Source organism: Peromyscus californicus, unplaced genomic scaffold (genome assembly GCF_007827085.1).
Source record: "Peromyscus californicus insignis strain IS unplaced genomic scaffold, ASM782708v3 Scaffold_6__1_contigs__length_162567912, whole genome shotgun sequence".
Classification (NCBI taxonomy): domain Eukaryota; kingdom Metazoa; phylum Chordata; class Mammalia; order Rodentia; family Cricetidae; genus Peromyscus; species Peromyscus californicus.
This window is the reverse complement of record NW_026294584.1, coordinates 42433478-42451837: the sequence shown is the minus strand read 5'-3', so window position 1 is coordinate 42451837 and position 18360 is coordinate 42433478. Positions and strand designations below refer to the sequence as shown.

At 40.3% G+C, this 18360-nt stretch overlaps 1 protein-coding gene across 1 annotated transcript in view; it reads left to right on the top strand.

Moving 5' to 3' along the window:
• The window catches only part of Tnpo3 (transportin 3), an 83062-nt gene that overhangs the window by 50854 nt on the left and 13848 nt on the right, over window positions 1-18360 (top strand). Inside the window, exons 10-20 of the mRNA XM_052722285.1 lie at window positions 900-991; window positions 2972-3111; window positions 5799-5990; window positions 6438-6529; window positions 8681-8757; window positions 9905-9965; window positions 11088-11228; window positions 12594-12710; window positions 14202-14296; window positions 16047-16203; window positions 16378-16545. Coding sequence (XP_052578245.1) covers window positions 900-991; window positions 2972-3111; window positions 5799-5990; window positions 6438-6529; window positions 8681-8757; window positions 9905-9965; window positions 11088-11228; window positions 12594-12710; window positions 14202-14296; window positions 16047-16203; window positions 16378-16545 — 1332 coding nt within the window. The remainder of the gene's footprint in view (window positions 1-899; window positions 992-2971; window positions 3112-5798; window positions 5991-6437; window positions 6530-8680; window positions 8758-9904; window positions 9966-11087; window positions 11229-12593; window positions 12711-14201; window positions 14297-16046; window positions 16204-16377; window positions 16546-18360) is intronic.

Genomic DNA, 18360 nt, shown 5'->3' with positions numbered 1-18360 from the left:
GTAGATATAATCTGGGAAATTGAGGACCAGAACATCACTCGGTATTCTGTTAGGTCTGCCTTTTTTTTTTTGTAAAGATGTATACTTGGCAGAGTGGTGGTGATGCACACCTTTAATGCTAGCACTTGAGAGGCAGAGGCAGGTGGATCTCTGTGAGTTCAAGGCCAGCCTGGTCTACAGAGATAGTACCAGAACTGCCACAATGAAATCCTGTCTTGAAAAACCAAAAAAGAAAAGAGAAAAAGGCTGTACTTGGCCATGCTACTGCACAGAGCCTCCTAGCACTTTCTCCTCGGCACTTTAACTTGCACTACTGTGGATGCAGCCGGTAATGAAAATAAAGTATTAAGCAGACGCACAGGCAGAATTTGTGCTTTAAGGATGTTTGTCTGGGGGCTGGAGAAATGGCTCAGAGGTTAAAGCACTGACTACTCTTGCAGAGGTCCTGGGTTCAATTCCCAGCACCCACATGGCAGCTCACAACTGTCACTCCAGTTCCAGGGGATCTGACACCCTCACTCAGACATCCGTGCAGGCAAAATACCAATGCACACACACATACACACAAAGAAATAAATTAAAAAAAAAAAGGGATGTTTATCTATTGATCTCCTACCAAGACCACAAGACACTCATTAATGTTTAACATTTCCCCCATAATACTGATTTTTCTGGGGATGCATGATAATCTTGATAAACTCTTGGGGTTCTAAAAATCATAGTTACTTCTAGATAGTGAGGATATGAAACATGAAAGTACTGTTCGTAGTCGGTTCTGAGAGATAATTGGGTTTAGAAACAACGAGCCGGATTTCTTTGAACTAACATTTTTTGTTTTGTTTGTGTTTGGAATTCTATTTTTCTTTTAATGGCTCCATAATCCACCTCTTCTTCTCTAGTTGTATTCTACTCTGAAAGAAGGCAACCCACCCTGGGAGGTGACAGAAGCGGTTCTCTTTATCATGGCTGCTATAGCAAAGAGTGTTGATCCGTGAGTGTCTAATAAGTCTTTTGCTGGGAACTCTTTAACTATCAAGAGAAAGGAGATTTACACCATGTTTCTGTATTGGTATATTATTGGAAAGTCTGATAACTTCTATGCTGCTGTCAAGCTTTCCCATTTTAGTCTAGTGCAGGATGGCCTGCACTGCTGATGCCGTATTTTAATATATTTCCTAGAGTTAAACTCACTTTCCTCTTGATGCTAGGAATAGAATGCTGATATTTTTTTTCCCTTCAGTGGCTCCTTGTGTCAGTGGGTTTGATCAAGGAATTTGCTAGAGTGGTAAATTGTTTGGTATTGGCTTAAAACAATGGGATAGTCATTAATTTGGATCGCCTGCTTTTGTGACCTTAGGTAAGTTACCCTTAGATGTTTAATTACATTGTTCTCTTTCTCTGTCTTAAGGAATCTGTGGGCTTCAGAGGCAGAGCATTGGTACCATTTCACATAAAAGAATGGACAATCTAAAGGACAGTTGTTACTTTTGTTACTGCCATTGAAAAGTTTAAATTATTTGAATTTGAGTTGTAATTGCTTAGCATGGACATTAAATTAAAGACAGGGTTCTTAAGCAGAGTTTTGCTTGTGTCCTGAGTTTATACACTGATGTAATAACTTTGTCCAGTTACATTGGATTTTGATCAGGTGCTTACACTCTAGCACTACTTAGGACCTTGATTGGAAAGCTGGCTAAGGCAGATGGGCACCTGTTACAGGCACAGTGCTTCCTTCTTAGCGGGCTTTCGGGGCCTAGTTTGTGAACTCGTAGATGTGTTTTCAACCCAAGAATACTTTAGGAGATGATTAGGCCTTCTTTTTTTTTTTCCTAATAGAAGTTCTGCTTCTTAATTACTTACTATAGCACTTGCTCTTAAACCATTTGGGGGTCTTTTAGAACCTTCTCTGATGGTCTGAGGGTTACCAAAATCATTATTATTGTGCTCAGTAGGTGTTGATTGGAAAAAGGATAGGTAGATAGTCTCCTATAACTGGCTGAGTATCCAGTTTAAGGCATCAATGAGAAAATAATTACTTGTTTATCCTCTCTTCAAACCAACATGTGATTACAGTTTTTTGGTTTGGTTTGGTTTTTTAGTCCATTTAAAGGATGTAATAAGCCTAGTAATTGGCAGATAATACTCATGCTATAATCCTGGATATCTTCATTTTAAACATCTTCATTTCTGAATTAAATTCTAACTGGGAACATCTTCCATGCTGTGTTTTGAACCCAGTTTAGTAGGAGGATGAGAGTGATAAATTCACAGAACTGTGGAAAGTGTTTGGTTTTTTAGATTTCCCCTTATGTTCCAAATCAGGGCATCCTAATGGCCCTGCAGCCTGTTTTCTTGGGGTCTGTCACTTAGTGAGCCAGTTCACCTGCACTTTCCTTTCAAAGTTCCCAGTGTCCAGCCATAAGAAATCTTCTGGAGGATAGCAGCTGACAGAAGTGGTCTGTGAGAGTTTTCATCATTCATTTAAGCATTCAGTAGTATTTCTGGAGTGCCCACTATGTGCCAGGCACTGTTCTAGGTGCTGCAGATAGGGGACAAAATGAAATAGGTTCTTTAAAAGATGACATTCACCATCAGCTAATGTCTGCCTTTCCAGTTGCAAATGCCTCTCTTTGATAGTATATATCTAGATACTTTCATGTCATTCAGAAGAAGCAGCAGTGTAATTCCGGAATATTGATTTTTTTTTTAAATTTCTATCTTTTGTGCCTTTTTGAAGGTTTGGAAAATGTTCAGGGCTGGGGAATGTGTCTCAGTGGTAGAGCACATTCTTAGCACCTCAAGAAAACAAGAAACCAAACTCCTTGTTTGAAAATATTCAGCACTTTTATCTGAATAGTTATTATTTACTTAGAAGCCCTTTAGGCACTGTGAAGTCTCACTGCTGCCTATTGCTTGGCCGGAATATTACCCCTATAGACAGTAACTGTAAGTCCTTGTTTTTTGTCCTCAGGGAGAACAATCCTACCCTTGTGGAGGTACTGGAGGGAGTTGTCCGTCTCCCAGAGACTGTACATATGGCTGTGCGGTACACCAGCATTGAGCTGGTTGGGGAAATGAGTGAAGTGGTTGACCGGAACCCTCAGTTCCTGGGTGAGTGTGAACTCGGCCTCTGCTGCCGTCCCTTGAGCTGGTCTGATGGCTCCTTTCTTTTGCGTCTGTTTTCCCACTTTCTTCTCATAGAATAGGCGTAGTGTGAGTTACTTGGTTGGAGCATTTGTTAGACCTCCAGATAGGGAGAGGGCTGGAGTATTTAGTGCCTTTTTTAAATAAAGCACAAACATTTCTGTCTCTGCTAGTCTTTGGTACATGTATGAGCTGATCAGACTGTCCTCCTAACAGCTAATAGACTAAAGGAAAGAAATGAGTTTTCTCTGTGAAGGAGATATTTTATGTAAAAGCTAATAATTATTCAAAATAAATGTAAAGTAAAATGAATCTTGAGAGTTGGAATCATTTATCCCGTTTTGCGGATAAAGACTCTGAGATCCAAAGGAAAAAAATCTGTCCAGAGAAATATGTAATCAAACTCCTGATATTTAAAAGAGATTCATTCAGAGAATTTTATGTGTTCCCAAGTTTGTGAATGTTTGCAAATAATCTGGTTTTAATGGTTAATACTTGCCACAAAAAGTAAACAAGTAGCTGGGCACAGTGGCAAATGCCTTTAATCCCAGCACTTGGGAGGCAGAGACAGGCAGGGCTGTGAGTTCAAGGCCAGCCTGGGCTACAGAGCGAGATCCAAGGCAGCCAAGACTGTTACACAGAGAAATCTTACACACACACACACACACACACACACACACATACACACACACACACACACACACACACACACACACACACACACACACACACACCAAAAAAGGTACACAAGTTTCTTTTTCTCACTTTTGTACATGGAACCTATGATAGGTGTGCTCAGTTATTACCGAGCCACTTAGCAAGTACAGCATGCCATTCCATAATATTTTCAAAATTCCTGAGCGTGCGTTCATGAGTGTGTGTGTGTGTGCCCTTCTACCAGGAAGCAGAAGTGGAGTCATTGTTTGTTTGTCATGTCCAATCATCAGCAGAGTTCAATACCTACTTGCAGTATCTGATTCAGATTTGTACATCAGCAATAAACACATTTCTGTGTTAATATTTACTCCAGAATAATCAAAACTGCTGTGTCATTTGAGACCCAAAGCCTACAATATTGGAGTTGTTTGGGCTATCAATTCTGATTCTCCATCTTCTGAGTATCTTAACTAAACAGTCTTGGGGCTTTGGGGGAAGAGGATAGACTATGGTAGGCTGTGTTACAAATTAATTTTATAGTACTGAGGATCAGTCCAGGGCCATGTGTATGCTAGCTAAGCATTCTACCACTGAGCTACATTCTCGGTTCAAGATAACTGTTTTAACTGGGTTTTGACACAGTACCCTTTTGAGAACTTCATGAAATTGATCTTATGATCCTATAGCATGTTTAATATTTCCTTTCTTCAAAAAAAAAATCAGATTTTATAAAGAAAGGTAAAAAGAAGAGTAGGATTAACTGGAAGTAAACCTTTGTAGTCAACATTGTTGGAACAGTGCATTTGATAAAATAAAGGCATAATAGTAAGTTCTTTCATTCAGAAGTGATAACGGTGGGGTTTGAGAAGTGGATAGTGAATAAAACACTTGCCTTGCAAGCTTGGGGACTGGAGTCTGGGTAGCTATAACCCACCTAGACAGGTGGGACAGGTGAGGTGGGCAACAGAAATCCCAGTGTTAGGGAGACAGAGATGGTATCTCCAGGGCAGGCTGGCTAGTAGAATGATCAGCAAGCTCTGTGTTCAGTTAAGAGCACCTGCCTCAGTAAATAAAGTGGAGAGTGATAGAGGAACACCTAACATCAACCGTGGGGCTACATGTACATATGCACACATGTAAACATTCATATACATATGCACACACACACAGTTGTTTTTAAGTATGTGTAAAGTGTGGATATGTACACAGGAGTGCAGGTGCCTGCGGAGGCCAGAGGCATCAGATCCCTCTGGAGCTAGAGTTAGAGGCAGTTGTAAGCCACTCTGTGGGTGCTTGAAACTGAACTCAGGTCTTGGGAAGAATAGTGCATGCTATTAATGGCTAAGCCGTCCCTTGGGCTCACAGTCAGTGGTTTTCAAGCTGCTGCCTGAAACTGGGGTTAGAAGGAACAGTTAACTACAATGAAGAAAGAATTGAAAGATGAAATAAATGGAGCTCAGGGCCTTTGGACGCTGCATCAGAGAGATCAGCTTCAAATTTGTGAGTTGTTTTTGTTTTGTTGGTTCTTTTTTAAAAATTTTTATTTTATGTGCATTGTTGTTTTGCTTCCATGTGTGTCTGTGTGAGGGTGCCAGATTCCCTGGAACTGGAGCTACAGACAGTTGTGAGCTGCCATGTGGGTCCTCTGAAAGAGTAGCCAATGCTCTTGAGCACTCAGGCATCTCTCCAGGCCCTTGTTGATTCTTTTGAGACAAGGTCTCACTATGTATCCCTAGCTTGTCTGGAATTCATGTAGACCAGGCTGGTTTCACACTCACAGAGATCAGCCTGCCTCTGCCTCTCAAGTGCTAGGATTAAAGGCATGTGTCACCACACCTGGTGAATTTTGTTTTGTTTTGTTTTTTTAATACTAAGAGTGATTTATATATTTCATTTTATGAGTTACTTTTGAAAAATATATCAGCCTTTGTTGCAAGAAAGTATATACTTTCCTTGAGTTTCAGATATATAATCTGTATTTGACTTTTATTTCTTAGACCCTGTATTGGGCTATTTGATGAAAGGCCTGTGTGAAAAGCCTCTGGCTTCTGCGGCAGCCAAAGCCATTCATAACATTTGTTCAGTTTGTCGGGATCATATGGCTCAGCACTTTAATGGACTCCTAGAAATTGCCCACTCCCTTGATTCTTTTATGTTGTCTCCCGAAGCTGCTGTGGGTTTGCTAAAAGGTTAGTAACAGTCTCCTCTAGACCACTAGTTGGGCTTACCTTAAAGTCTTATTGAAGCTTTTAGTTATAATGTACTTAGGGATGGTGAAGGTGGCTTTTCCATTCAGGGGGAGTGTTTAGTATGTGTTCATACATTCTTTCCTTAGCAGAACTTAAGCCTATCAAATGAATTCATACTGCTTGCAGTATGTATGTAGATTTGGGTTAGAGACAACACATACATATTAAACACATTCATGTTTGCTGCTCAGAAGAAATGAACATTGAGTTATGTCAATGTGAACATCAGCCTGGATTCTTCTAAACACACACTTAAGATACTGTAATTTTAAAAACAGTGCTGATCTTTTAAAAAGAGTTCTGTTTATCTGTGTAATTTAGATCAACTAATTTAATTACCTTAATTCAGCCTTTATGCTTTTCATTGGAGTCATTTTTGTTTTTCAGGAACAGCTCTTGTCCTAGCAAGACTACCTTTGGATAAGATTACTGAATGTCTTAGCGAGCTATGTTCTGTTCAGGTTATGGCATTGAAAAAGGTGAGCCCATATAAGGAACGAAACAAATACATACTTACATGTTCCGAAAGAAAAAGTACAATTCTTATTTACAAGTTAGTTATCATATGTTTAAAAGCCAAGATCATTAACTGAAATTTACTAAAATTAGGAATTGTATCTGCATACTAGAAAATACACAGTTGAACATTTGTTTGCATCAAGGAAATAGTCTGAGGAAGCATTGTTAGGCATTTTTGTAGGTATTCAAACATTGGACTGTAATACAAACCCAGAAGCCATAGGTCAGTCATTTGACATGACCTCTTGATGCAAATCAAGAGACATGGCAAACATTGGGCATATGAGGGCTGCTGCTACCATAGCAATTTCTTTTTCCTGAGTATGCACACACCTTAAAATAACGGTAAGGCCAGACATGGTGTCCCCTGCACTTGAGGGGCTGATTCAGTAAGATCAGGAGTTTGCGACTAGTGGGGCTACATAGTGAATGCTAGGCAGCCTGGACAAAATGGTGACATACTCTTAAAACAAACAAAGCCAAAGTAACAGTAATGATAATATAGTAAACACATCAGTAACAGTCATATTAGAAGCATTTCAAATATAGGAGTAAACATTACACACTAATGTTTGAGTAGCTATGAAGTCTTTGTGTTAAAAGTTTTTCAGAAATATTATAATCTTATAAAAGGCCTTTTATACATGTAGTCGCTCATTGACCAAAGCATTGTTTATGTGTCACATGACTATTTAAAAATCAGTAGCTTCTCAGGATGGTGGTGGCACACACCTTTAATCCCAGCACTCGGGAAGTAGACAGGTGGTTCTTTGAGTTCGAGGCCAACCTGGTTTACTGAGCAAATTTCAGGACAGCCAGGGCTTCATGAGAAACCCTGTCTGAGGGGTTGAGGGGAATTGCGGGGTTGTGTGGAGACAGTAGATTCTCAGTTTCTCAGTATCAGTAATAACCATTAAAGGGTCTAGTGTGAAAACCAGGTCCAGGAAGTAAAACCATATCCTAGAAACCAGGAGTGTTGGCACACCTGTAATCCCAACTCAGTAGGGAAGATGAGGTAAGAGGATCATGAGTTCAGGCCAGCCTCAGCTACATAGTGAGACTGTCTCGAGGAAAGAAAATCTGTAGTCTACCATATTTTGTTGAAGAACACTTTAAAGCTGTCTGCTGTTCCCTAACTGCATTTCTAGAGCAATAACAATAGACATACTAATGGAAGTTTTAGAACTTGCCATATGGTCCTGAAGTTCATCTGTAATGATCTGTACTGCTAGCAGTATTTAAGGAATTTGAGGAAAGAGAATGAGAGACAGTTTGCTTTAAAAAAAAAATTCTTTAAAGAAGTAATCATCTTAACACTTTGTATTAAATAAAACTAGATATAAGTTGGATATTGTGACAGCCGCCTCTCATCCCAGTAGTCACGTACTGAGGCAAAGCTAGCCTGGGCTACATGGGAAGACTTGTCTGAACTTAAAACAAACTGAGATAGGAAGATGGCTCAGTGGGTCGAGGTGCTTGCCACTAAGCTTGGGGACCTAAATTTGATCCCTAGGACCCACATGGTAGGAGGGAACTGATTCCCACAAATTTTCTTTGACCTCCACATGCATTCCATGGCACTTACATGTCTCTCCCCACACCCAGCTAAATGAAGGGTTTTTTAAAAGCTGCATATAAGGACTGGAAAGATATAGCTCAGAAGTTAAGCTGTTCTTGTAGAAGACCTGGGTTCAGTTCTTAGCACCCTCTTCTGGCCTTCTTAGGCACCAGGCTGCCTCACACACAGTATATATACATGAATATACACTCATAAACACTCACAACCTTAAATATTTTTTAGATAAATATAAATGTTACATATACTAAGTATACAGTAACAGTGTACAGTTTAGTAAGATATAGACATTATCTTAATCATAGGTAAATGGAGAAAAATAAAATGCTGTTTTGCCCTCCCAAGTGATCAGATAGTAAATAGACTGCTAATATGCTGTCTAATCTAGGACACAAGACAGAGGAAAGTAATTTGCAAATAAGAAAGTTGTACCATTTGAGTAATTTTTCAGGCGGAAGTTGAGGGTTGATAGATAAGGATGTCTACTGCAGTATTCACTAAAGGTCTGTGTGTGTTAACGTCTTTGTCTCTTCAGCTGTTGTCTCAGGAGCCCAGCAATGGCATATCTTCAGATCCCACTGTGTTCTTAGACCGCCTGGCAGTGATATTTAGGTAAGAAGGGAAAGTCTAGAGTCAAAATAACAGCACAAATGAAACACCAAAATAAGCAAGCCATAGTGAAGGTACAAGCCTATAATCCCAGTTCTTGGGAGATGGAGGCTGGAAGATGAGAAGTTGAAGGTCATGCTTACTACATAGCAAGCTGAGGCCAGTCTAGACTACATAGGAAGATCCTGTCTCTGATCCTGCCCTGCTACACACACACACGCACACGCGAACACACACACACACACACACACACACACACACACACACACACACACACACACACTGTCATCACCATCATCACTGTCTCTTTGGTCATTGTTTCAGTGATTCTCAAGCTTCCCTCTGGCTTTTCTTCAAATTAGTGGGCTGTCGAACAAGACAGAGGAGTTGAATTTGACATTTTGTTTGTGGATCCATAACATGTATCATAGGGAGTTCAGACTAGAACAATGGCTACTTGTTATGCTATAGTTCTTAGAGCCTTTTCACTTTTGTCTGTTTGTTTTTCAAGACAGGGTTTCTCTGTGTAGCCCTGGTTGTCCTGGAACTCACTCTGTAGACCAGGCTGGCTCAACTTCAAAAGAGATCCGCCTGCCTTTGCCTCCCGAGCTGGAATTAAAGGTGTGCACCACGACCGCCTGGGCTTTTGTTGTTTTGAGACAGGATCTTATGATGTAACCTTGGCTGGCCTGGAACTTGGTGTGTAGACCAAGCTGACCTCAAATTCACAAAGATCTGCCTGTGTTTGCCTCCCAAGTGCTGGGATCAAATGTGTGCATTACCACACCTAGCAGAACTTTCTGTGTTTTAATGCTCAGGGTAGGTTTAATGTATTTTTATTAATTTGGAAACAAACACATTTAGGTTTATAAAGAGGAATAATAAAAAAAGTAGTAGAGCCTGCCCTGCAACCTATGTAACCAGAGTTGCATGGAATTTGCTTGTTCTAGTAGAAGTGACTTAGTGACAGTTTGATGTTTGTGTATGGGGGGGGTGGCTTTAAGTATGCTTGTTTTTGCTTGAAATGGGGCTAGAAGAAAATTGCTGATGTGAGTAAATGACTGCACCACCTGATTTTATGAGCAGAGAGTGAGGGCTGGGTTCTCACTTAAGTTTCCTTTCACTGTTTGGGGCTATTGTCTTTTCCCAGACACACCAATCCTATTGTAGAAAATGGACAGACTCATCCATGCCAAAAAGTCATACAGGAAGTAAGTACTAATAGATACTTTTTTTCTTTTCCCTTTAAGGCTTTGAAGAACTGGGTTGAGGAGACGCTGTCTTTCATGTTCATAGGGAGATTTATTTTGTTGGCATGACTTGATGATAATAAAAAGATTGGGAAATTCACTGAAAACCAAAGAGGTAGAAGAAGTTCTAAGATTAACTAATTGCTAGGAGGCTTAATGAGTCGTAGCCTAATATTTTTGACAAAGTCAGTGGCATTAGCTTTCCCTCTGTATAATCCTCCCTTGTGCTTTGTTCACTCGGGATAATATGAGGATCAAGAGGCATGGGGTTGTTTGTTAGTTTGCTTGCATATTGTTTTATAAATTGTGTGTTTGTATGCATATGCACTCGCCATGGCACAGAGGTCAGAGGACAACCTGCAAGAGTTAGTTCTCTCCTTGCACTGTGTGTTGCTTAGGGATTTAATTCAGGGCATAAGTTTTGGTGGCAAATGCCTTTACTGCTGAACGATCTCTACAGCCAGAGCCATGATTTCTAGAAGTGCATTGCAAACTTTAGAGGTTACCTAGATACTAGATATCCTTAAATTAAGCTTTCAGTGTAGCAGATAACTATTTATAGCCCCAGACCTTTTGTTTGTTTTCTGCTTTCCTGGAGCTTTCTTTAAATATTTTTTTTCTCTGTATGCTTTTGTACCCTCACTAAGGAAGTCTGAAATTTAGGAAAATGTGTATCTGATTTTTTATAAGGTTGGAGTTGGTGGTCTTGTTCTAAAGAGTCACTGTGTTTCTCTCAAGAAGCAGTTGGGTTTTAGTATTGTGTAATATACGAACTTGTGCATATCTATACACATACTGGCCAAATCAGGCCATGTTACTACTATAAAGAAAATCTTATCCAAATCAGACAGGTGTAATAATGTATGCTGTAATCCCAGTAACTCAGGAGGCTGATGCAAGAAGATTGTGAGGTGAAGCCAGCCTGGGCCACCTAGTGAGCTGAAGGCCAGTCTGGGCTATGGTGTAAGACTAATAATAATAATATTTACTTAACTTAAACAAAATCAGGTATTGCCTATTTAGGATTATTTTCTCAGCTATTCGTCAATATGCATTCTTTCTCTTACTTTCCTTTTGACTCAGATTTGGCCAGTTTTGTCTGAGACTCTAAATAAGCACCGTGCTGACAATCGGATTGTAGAGCGTTGTTGCCGATGCCTGCGCTTCGCTGTTCGTTGTGTAGGCAAAGGGTCTGCAGCCCTGCTACAGCCACTAGTCACACAGGTAAGCTTTCCGTGAGAGGGACACGAGGTGTACAGAACTGTACCTTCAGGGCAAAAACTGTGTTGATTGATTGATTTAGGAAGGAAAATGTATTTTCATAAATACGTACATGAAGTAGGTATGCTGTCTAGAGAAACAGCCCGTAGAGTGGTAGTCTGAACAGACTGGCTAAAATTGTGTGAAGAGAACGACTCATGCCCAGCCTTTATGTGTCAGTGGCAAACATTTTATTTTTAATTAATATCTTTGGGGAAAATGAAACAAGTCAAACTTTGCTGTTCACACAGTTCTCTTTTATTTGTCAAAAATAAATTTGATTCACTTCTTTTTTGCCCAAGTGATCGTATACATGCATGTGTGTAGGGAGAGTGCTGTCCAGAGTTAACCAAGAGTGTCTTCCTCAATCAAGTTTTACTTTTCTTGTTGAGGTAGAGTCTCTCCCTGAACCTGGAGATCCTGGCTATTCTAGGGAGGTAGCCAGCTTGCTCCAGGGGTGCCCTGCCTGCCTCCTAAGTGTTGGGAATTACAAGTGGCCGCCACACCTGCCCAACTTTTACATGGGTTCTGGGGATCCGAACTCTGGTCCTAAAGCTTGTGCTTTTATCCATGAGTCGTCTTCCCAGTCCCAGTCTGATTCTTTTAATCATTAAGATTGGCAAGTAATTGTGCTGGTGTGATTTGAAGTAGTAACAGTTAGACCTATATGAAACACTTATCCTTAGACCATTAAATGATTTGTATTGATATTAACCTCCCAGTGTCAGGACAGCACATTTAAGCTTTGTGGGGGTGGGGTGGGTATTTTAGTGCTTTAAAAAAAAAAGAGTGCTGGGCATAGTAGTATAGACCTTTAATCCTAGACATGAGACCATATTTTGGAAATACTACCCTGAGAACTAAATTGCTTGTAGTTGAAGTATTTGACAGTTCTTTCAACATTGTCTTTGGAAGGAAACCAGTCAAAGGTATGAAGGAACTCTTTAAAAAGAAAACCTGAAAATTAAGAAGTTGAGCCTTGTGTTTCAGAATGTGTTGCCAACAAACTGTAATACTTTGCCTTTAAGACAAAAACCTGGAGAGATGGCTCCGAGGTTAAGAGCACTGGCTGCTCTTCCAGAGGTCCTAAGTTCAATCTACCAGCAACCACATGGTGTTTTACAGACATCTGTAATGAGATCTGGTGCCCTCTTATGGCATGCAGGCATACATGCAGGCAGAACACTGTATACATAATAAATAAATAAATCTTTTAAAAAAAAAGAGAGAAAGGCCCCATCTGATTTTCTTCCTGGAGATAGATTATTGATACTTGAGATACTTTCTGAAGGGTGAGAGATGAGTTGACTAGATAATTTCTTCTTTCAGATGGTGAATGTGTATCGTGTACATCAGCATTCCTGTTTCCTGTACCTTGGCAGTATCCTTGTGGATGAGTACGGCATGGAGGAAGGCTGTCGGCAAGGATTATTAGACATGCTCCAGGTATGTTTTTCTTGTAGAGAATATGCCAGGCCTTCCTTGTGGACCCAAAAACCTTTGCTGGGTCTTTTTTATTCTTATCACAACCACAGTATGTCGATTTTCTAATGTCGGGGAGATAGACACTTGGTGATTGTTTTTCTTTTTTCTATTTATTTATTTTAGACAGGGTCTAAATATGGCCCAGGCTAGTCTCAAATTCACAGAGATCTGCCTGCCTCTACCCTCCGAGTACTGAGATTATAAGCTTACACTGCTTTGCCTTGCTTTTTAATTCCTTACTGTGTTTGTTGGGGTGTGGGGTGCACATATCACCACAGAGTGTGGAAGTCAGAGGACATCTTGTGGGAGTTGATTCTTCCTTCCATTGTGTGGGTCCAGAAGATCAAACTCAGATATCAGCTTTGATGACTAGACAGCATCTAGTACATATATAAAGTGTCTTCACTAATGCTGGGACTTTCGAGATGGCTCAGCAAGTAAGGGTACTTGCTGTTCTTGCAGAGGACCTGAATTCAATTCCCAGCACCCACATGGTGGCTTTCAGCCATCCATAACTCCAGTTTCAGGGGATCTGATGCTACCTTCTGACCTCCAAAGACACCCGGCATGTAGATGGTGTACATACATAATATGCAGGCGAAACACTCATACGAATAAAACAGTCCTTTAAAAAATTCTTTTTTTTTTTTTTTAAATTTCTAATTCTGTGCCAAGTATGAGGATTACTGTGAGTTTAAGACCAACCTGGGTATACTGTGACTCCAGTTTCAGGAGCTCTGACACCATCTTCTAAAATAAATAGATCTTTAAGTGGGGAATGGGACACAGTCAATTGGTCAGTGAGCAAGTCAGTCTGTTCACTATCATCAACTGAAATCTGTACTTTCGTCCCTTTCTGAAGTGTCTTCTGTGTGTGTGATGTGTGTCGTATGTGTGGTATACACATCAATGTGCAGGTGTGTGTATATTATGCATTTAGAGACCAGAGTAGAGCATCAGATGTCTTTCTCCTGCCTTCTGCCTATTGCCTTGAGACAGGGTCTCTCACTGAAGCAGAAGCGGACTTCTACAAGGCCGGCTGGCTAGTAAGTCTTAGGATCTGTCTGTCTAAGCCCGCAAAGTCGAGGTTACAGGTGTGTCCAGGCACACCTGACTTCTTATGCAGGCACTGGAGATCCAGAATCAGTTCCTCAAGCTTGCGTAGCGAGTGCTCTTCCCCACTGAGCCTTCTCTTCCCTCAGTCCCTAAGAATATGACTTTCTTGGTCTTTTTTTTCCTTTTTTCTTTTCTTTCTTTCTTTCTTTTTTTTTTTTAACGTATAAGCTTGTTCTTTGAATTGGGCAAGAGTTCTCTTTTTCTCTTCTTCTCATTATAATCTTGACTTTCCTATGTGTGTCTTCTACTCTTTATATGTGCTGTGATGTTTGGCAAGTCTGAATATTTTGATATTTATGTATAAGCATTTGCTTTAAAATTACTGTTCTGTTCTAGGCCCTATGCATTCCCACCTTTCAGCTCCTAGAACAGCAGAATGGCCTCCAAAATCACCCCGACACTGTAGATGACCTGTTCAGGTTAGCTACCCGGTAAGTCCTTCTGAAGAACAAGACTTTTTAATGTTAATTGCTCATCTCTTGTCACTGCTTAATTTTGCCACCTGACATTTTATTATTTCCTTCTCTATAAAATGAGGTCATTGGGAAAAGTAGCTTACTGATTCATAACCTTTTTGTGAGCTGGCCTATCTCCAGAGGTGAGGAAGTATTGGGTGGGAACAGAAAAGGAATATGCACGAGATAAAAATGTACTTAGGTGGGCTAGGAATGTGTCTAAGTGGAGACTGAGCTCAATGCCCACTATCAAATGAAAAAAAAAAAAAGGTGCTTACCCAGTGTCTTAGTGGGTTACTATTGCTGTGATGAAACACTATGACCAAAAGCAACTTGGGGAGGAAAGGATTTATTTCACTCACAGTTCCATATAACAGTCCATCATCAAAAGCAGTGAGGGCAGGAACTCAAGCAGGGCAGGAACTGATGTAGAGGCCATGGAGGAATGCTTACTGGCTTGTTCCCCATGGCTTGCTCAGCCTGCTTTCTTATGGAACCCAGGACTATTAGGCAAGGGTTGGCCTCACCCACAATAGGCTGGGCCCTCCCACATCAATCACTAATTAAGAAAATGCTTTACAGGCCTGCCTACAGCCTGATCTGACGGAGGCATTTTCTCCTTTGCGACTCCCTCCTCTGATGACTCTAGCTTGTGTCAAGTTGACAAAAAACTAGCCAGCACACACAGATAATCCCCCAGTAGTGTTACTGTTCCATGATGCTCTCATTATTTCATGCTTTACTCTACTTCTTGAAGAAACTGAACATCTTTCAGATATAATCTTATCTTAGAACTAATTCCTAGTTTTTGTTGTTTGTTTGTTTGTTTTAAAGGCATGTTCTCCCTGTGTGTCCCTGACTGGTCTGAAGCTATGTAGACCACCCTGGCTGATAACTGCCTGCTAGAATTAAAGATGCACACCACCATGCCCAGCTTCCTCTGACTGTTAATTGCTTTTCCTCTTCTGTGGTGAAATACCCCGACAGGCAGCTTAAGAAAGAGAGGGTTTATTTTGCTCACATTTGCTGTTTTAGTCTGTCACGGGGAGTTAGAGCTGACAGCAGCTGTTCTCACTGCCTCCACGTGAGAGAGCTGAGAGCAGTGAGTGCCTGTGCTCAGCTGCCTTTCTCCTCTCTGCACCCTAAGATCCCAACCCAGAGAATGGTGCCGCCCACAGTGGTTAGCCTACCCAAGATAACCCCCCACAGATGCCCAGAATCCTGTCTCCCAGGGAGTCCACATCTCAGTGAGTTGAAATTGAGATTAGCCATTTCACTAGTATCCTGCCCCCCGCCTTATTTTGTTTTTTTTTAATAAATAAGAGTTTTTAAAGAATAACTTCAGGTTCCTAGCAACATGGTTTCCCTATTCCTTTTGTGGCCCCCACATGCATGTGCACGCACCTCCCCATTTATCAGCATTCTCCTCCAGAGTAGTGGTTTATTCAAATCCATTCTCCTACATTTATATATTATTGAAACACGAAGTTGAGAGTGGACATTAGGATTCACTTCTGATGTTGTACATTCTGGGTTTTAAGAAGGGTCCAATGACTAGTTACCGCTGGACAATTGCTGAATGTCTTCTGAGCTCTCTTTTAGCCCTCCTTCCCTATAGGTCCTAGTAACCGGTGGCCTTTACTGTTTCCATGCTTTTTATCCTTTATCTTGGCTGCTTTTGTGGCCTGATCTTGTTGTTAATACCTAACTTCTCCTCACATACCAGATTTATTCAGCGTAGCCCTGTCACCTTACTGAGGAGCCAAGTAGTCATCCCGATCTTACAGTGGGCCATTGCGTCTACCACCTTGGACCATCGAGATGCCAATTGTAGTGTCATGAGGTTCCTACGAGACCTCATCCACACAGGAGTAGCAAATGATGTGAGTATAAACATACTTTTCCTGCTTCATGACTTCTTTCTATCTATCTTGTTTGTGTACTCACTGACCAAGTTACTAACTTCTAGACCTCAGATATCTGTGTTAAGTGCTGTATGCTGTACAAAATAGTCTGAAATGATCCTTGTTCTAGTCTGTGTTCCTGTTTTCTTACAGCATGAAGAAGATTTTGAATTGCGGAAGGAACTGATTGGACAGGTGATGAACCAACTCGGACAGCAGCTTGTAAGCCAGTTGCTCCACACATGCTGCTTCTGTCTCCCCCCGTATACCTTACCAGACGTCGCTGAAGTACTCTGGGAGATCATGCAGGTTGACAGACCGGTAAGTTTCTTTCATAAGGTGCCTAGTCTCATAGTCCCCAAACCTAATAAGCTTTGGTTCCTTGAAACTGGCCCTAAGTTTGAACCAGCTGTATTGTATATGTCCTTGCAACCAAATTTAGGTACATTGCTAAACTTAATTTGAAAGTAAAGGGGCCATAGAAAGCCAGTCATTCCTTACTGGAGTCATTCCTTACTGAAAGTGTGTTTGTGTCACTTTCGTGAGGTTTATAATGTGCATCACCAGAAGTGGGTCCTAAGCTTTGGATTGGTTGACTTGTATCAAGTCCGTGAAAAAATCTGTTCATTTGTGAGAGATACTTACATATTAGCTATATACAGTTCAAGATTATTTAAGAAGTGTACAATCACTCTGGACTCTATACTGGACTATGTTAGTTCTTGTGATAAATTAACCAGAGTATTTGTAAGGATACAAGTATTAAAAGTAAACCACATTGTCTACACCTGGATTGATTTCCCCCTTTGGATCTATTTGACCAGGTCCTTTTTCCATTTGATTATTAAAAAGAAAATAGTGGAGGGGCTGCTCACACATCCTAAGGATGTAGTATACTACTTGTCTATACCCCTGGCCTTGGATATGTCAACCCTCATGCTCAGGGAGGTGACAGATGCTGTAGTCAGATGACCCTCGCTTCCTTCAAGTAATTTCAGTACCAGCCATACAGTCATTAATGATGCTATACCTACTATATAAAAAATTTTTGGTTTATTTTTATTTTATGTGTGTGTGAATGCCTGCATGTACGTATGTTTACAACACATGTACCTGGTACCTGTAGGGGCCAGAAGAGGGCATTGATTCCCTTGGAACTAGACTAACAGACAGTTGTGAGTTACTGAGAACCAAACCATAGTCTCTTAACCAGAGTCCTCTTTCCAGCTACCATGTCAGAACTTTGAGAGTAATAGCCTGTAAATTAGTTTGAAAAATATGATTTCTAGTTTTTAATATTAATAGAGGAAAATACATAGTAGGACTTAAAATGAACTGTCTTCCAGAACCAGTAAATAAATAAATAATAAAAATACATGATGGTACTATAGTTTCCATTGTTATTTGTTTAGTGCATATATGTTCAGAGGTAGATATTACAAGGAAACTGAATGAATTTAATTTCTGGGAAGGATGAATTTAAAATCTTGATTCTTGATTCATATTATATGTATTATACATATGCTTTCTGTATCACCTGACCCAGAAATCAAACATCCATGACTCTTTTCCCAAGAAATAGGGGCATGCATGCCTCTTTCTGTGTGTGTGTGTGTGTGTGTGTGTGTGTGTGTGTGTGTGTGTGTGTGTGAGAGAGAGAGAGAGAGAGAGTGATAATGAAGTGTTTTTGTTTTATCACTACCAGTGTAATAATGTTTAAAGGAACTTTTAAAGCACATCGTTTAAGCAACTTAGATTTAGTTAATTATATAGTTTTAGCATGTTCCTAATTAAGTATCACATTTCATACTATTAACAAAAAAAATATGTATATAGATACATAGAGTAGGAGGTCCATTTAGACCATGGGTACCATTATGAAAACTTGTAAAGGAAAACTCATTTGCAGAATTCTAAATTCCTTATTTTTCTATCTGTTCCATTGCTTTAAAAATACAGGTACGGGGTTGAGGATTTAGCTCAGTGGTAGAGAGCTTGCCTAGCAAGCACAAGGCCCTGGGTTCAGTCCTTAGCTCCAAAAAAAAAAAAAAAAAAAAAAGGAAAAAATGAATAAATAAAAATACAGGTACATAATGGCACATACTATAATCCCAGCTAATCTCAGCACTTGGGAGC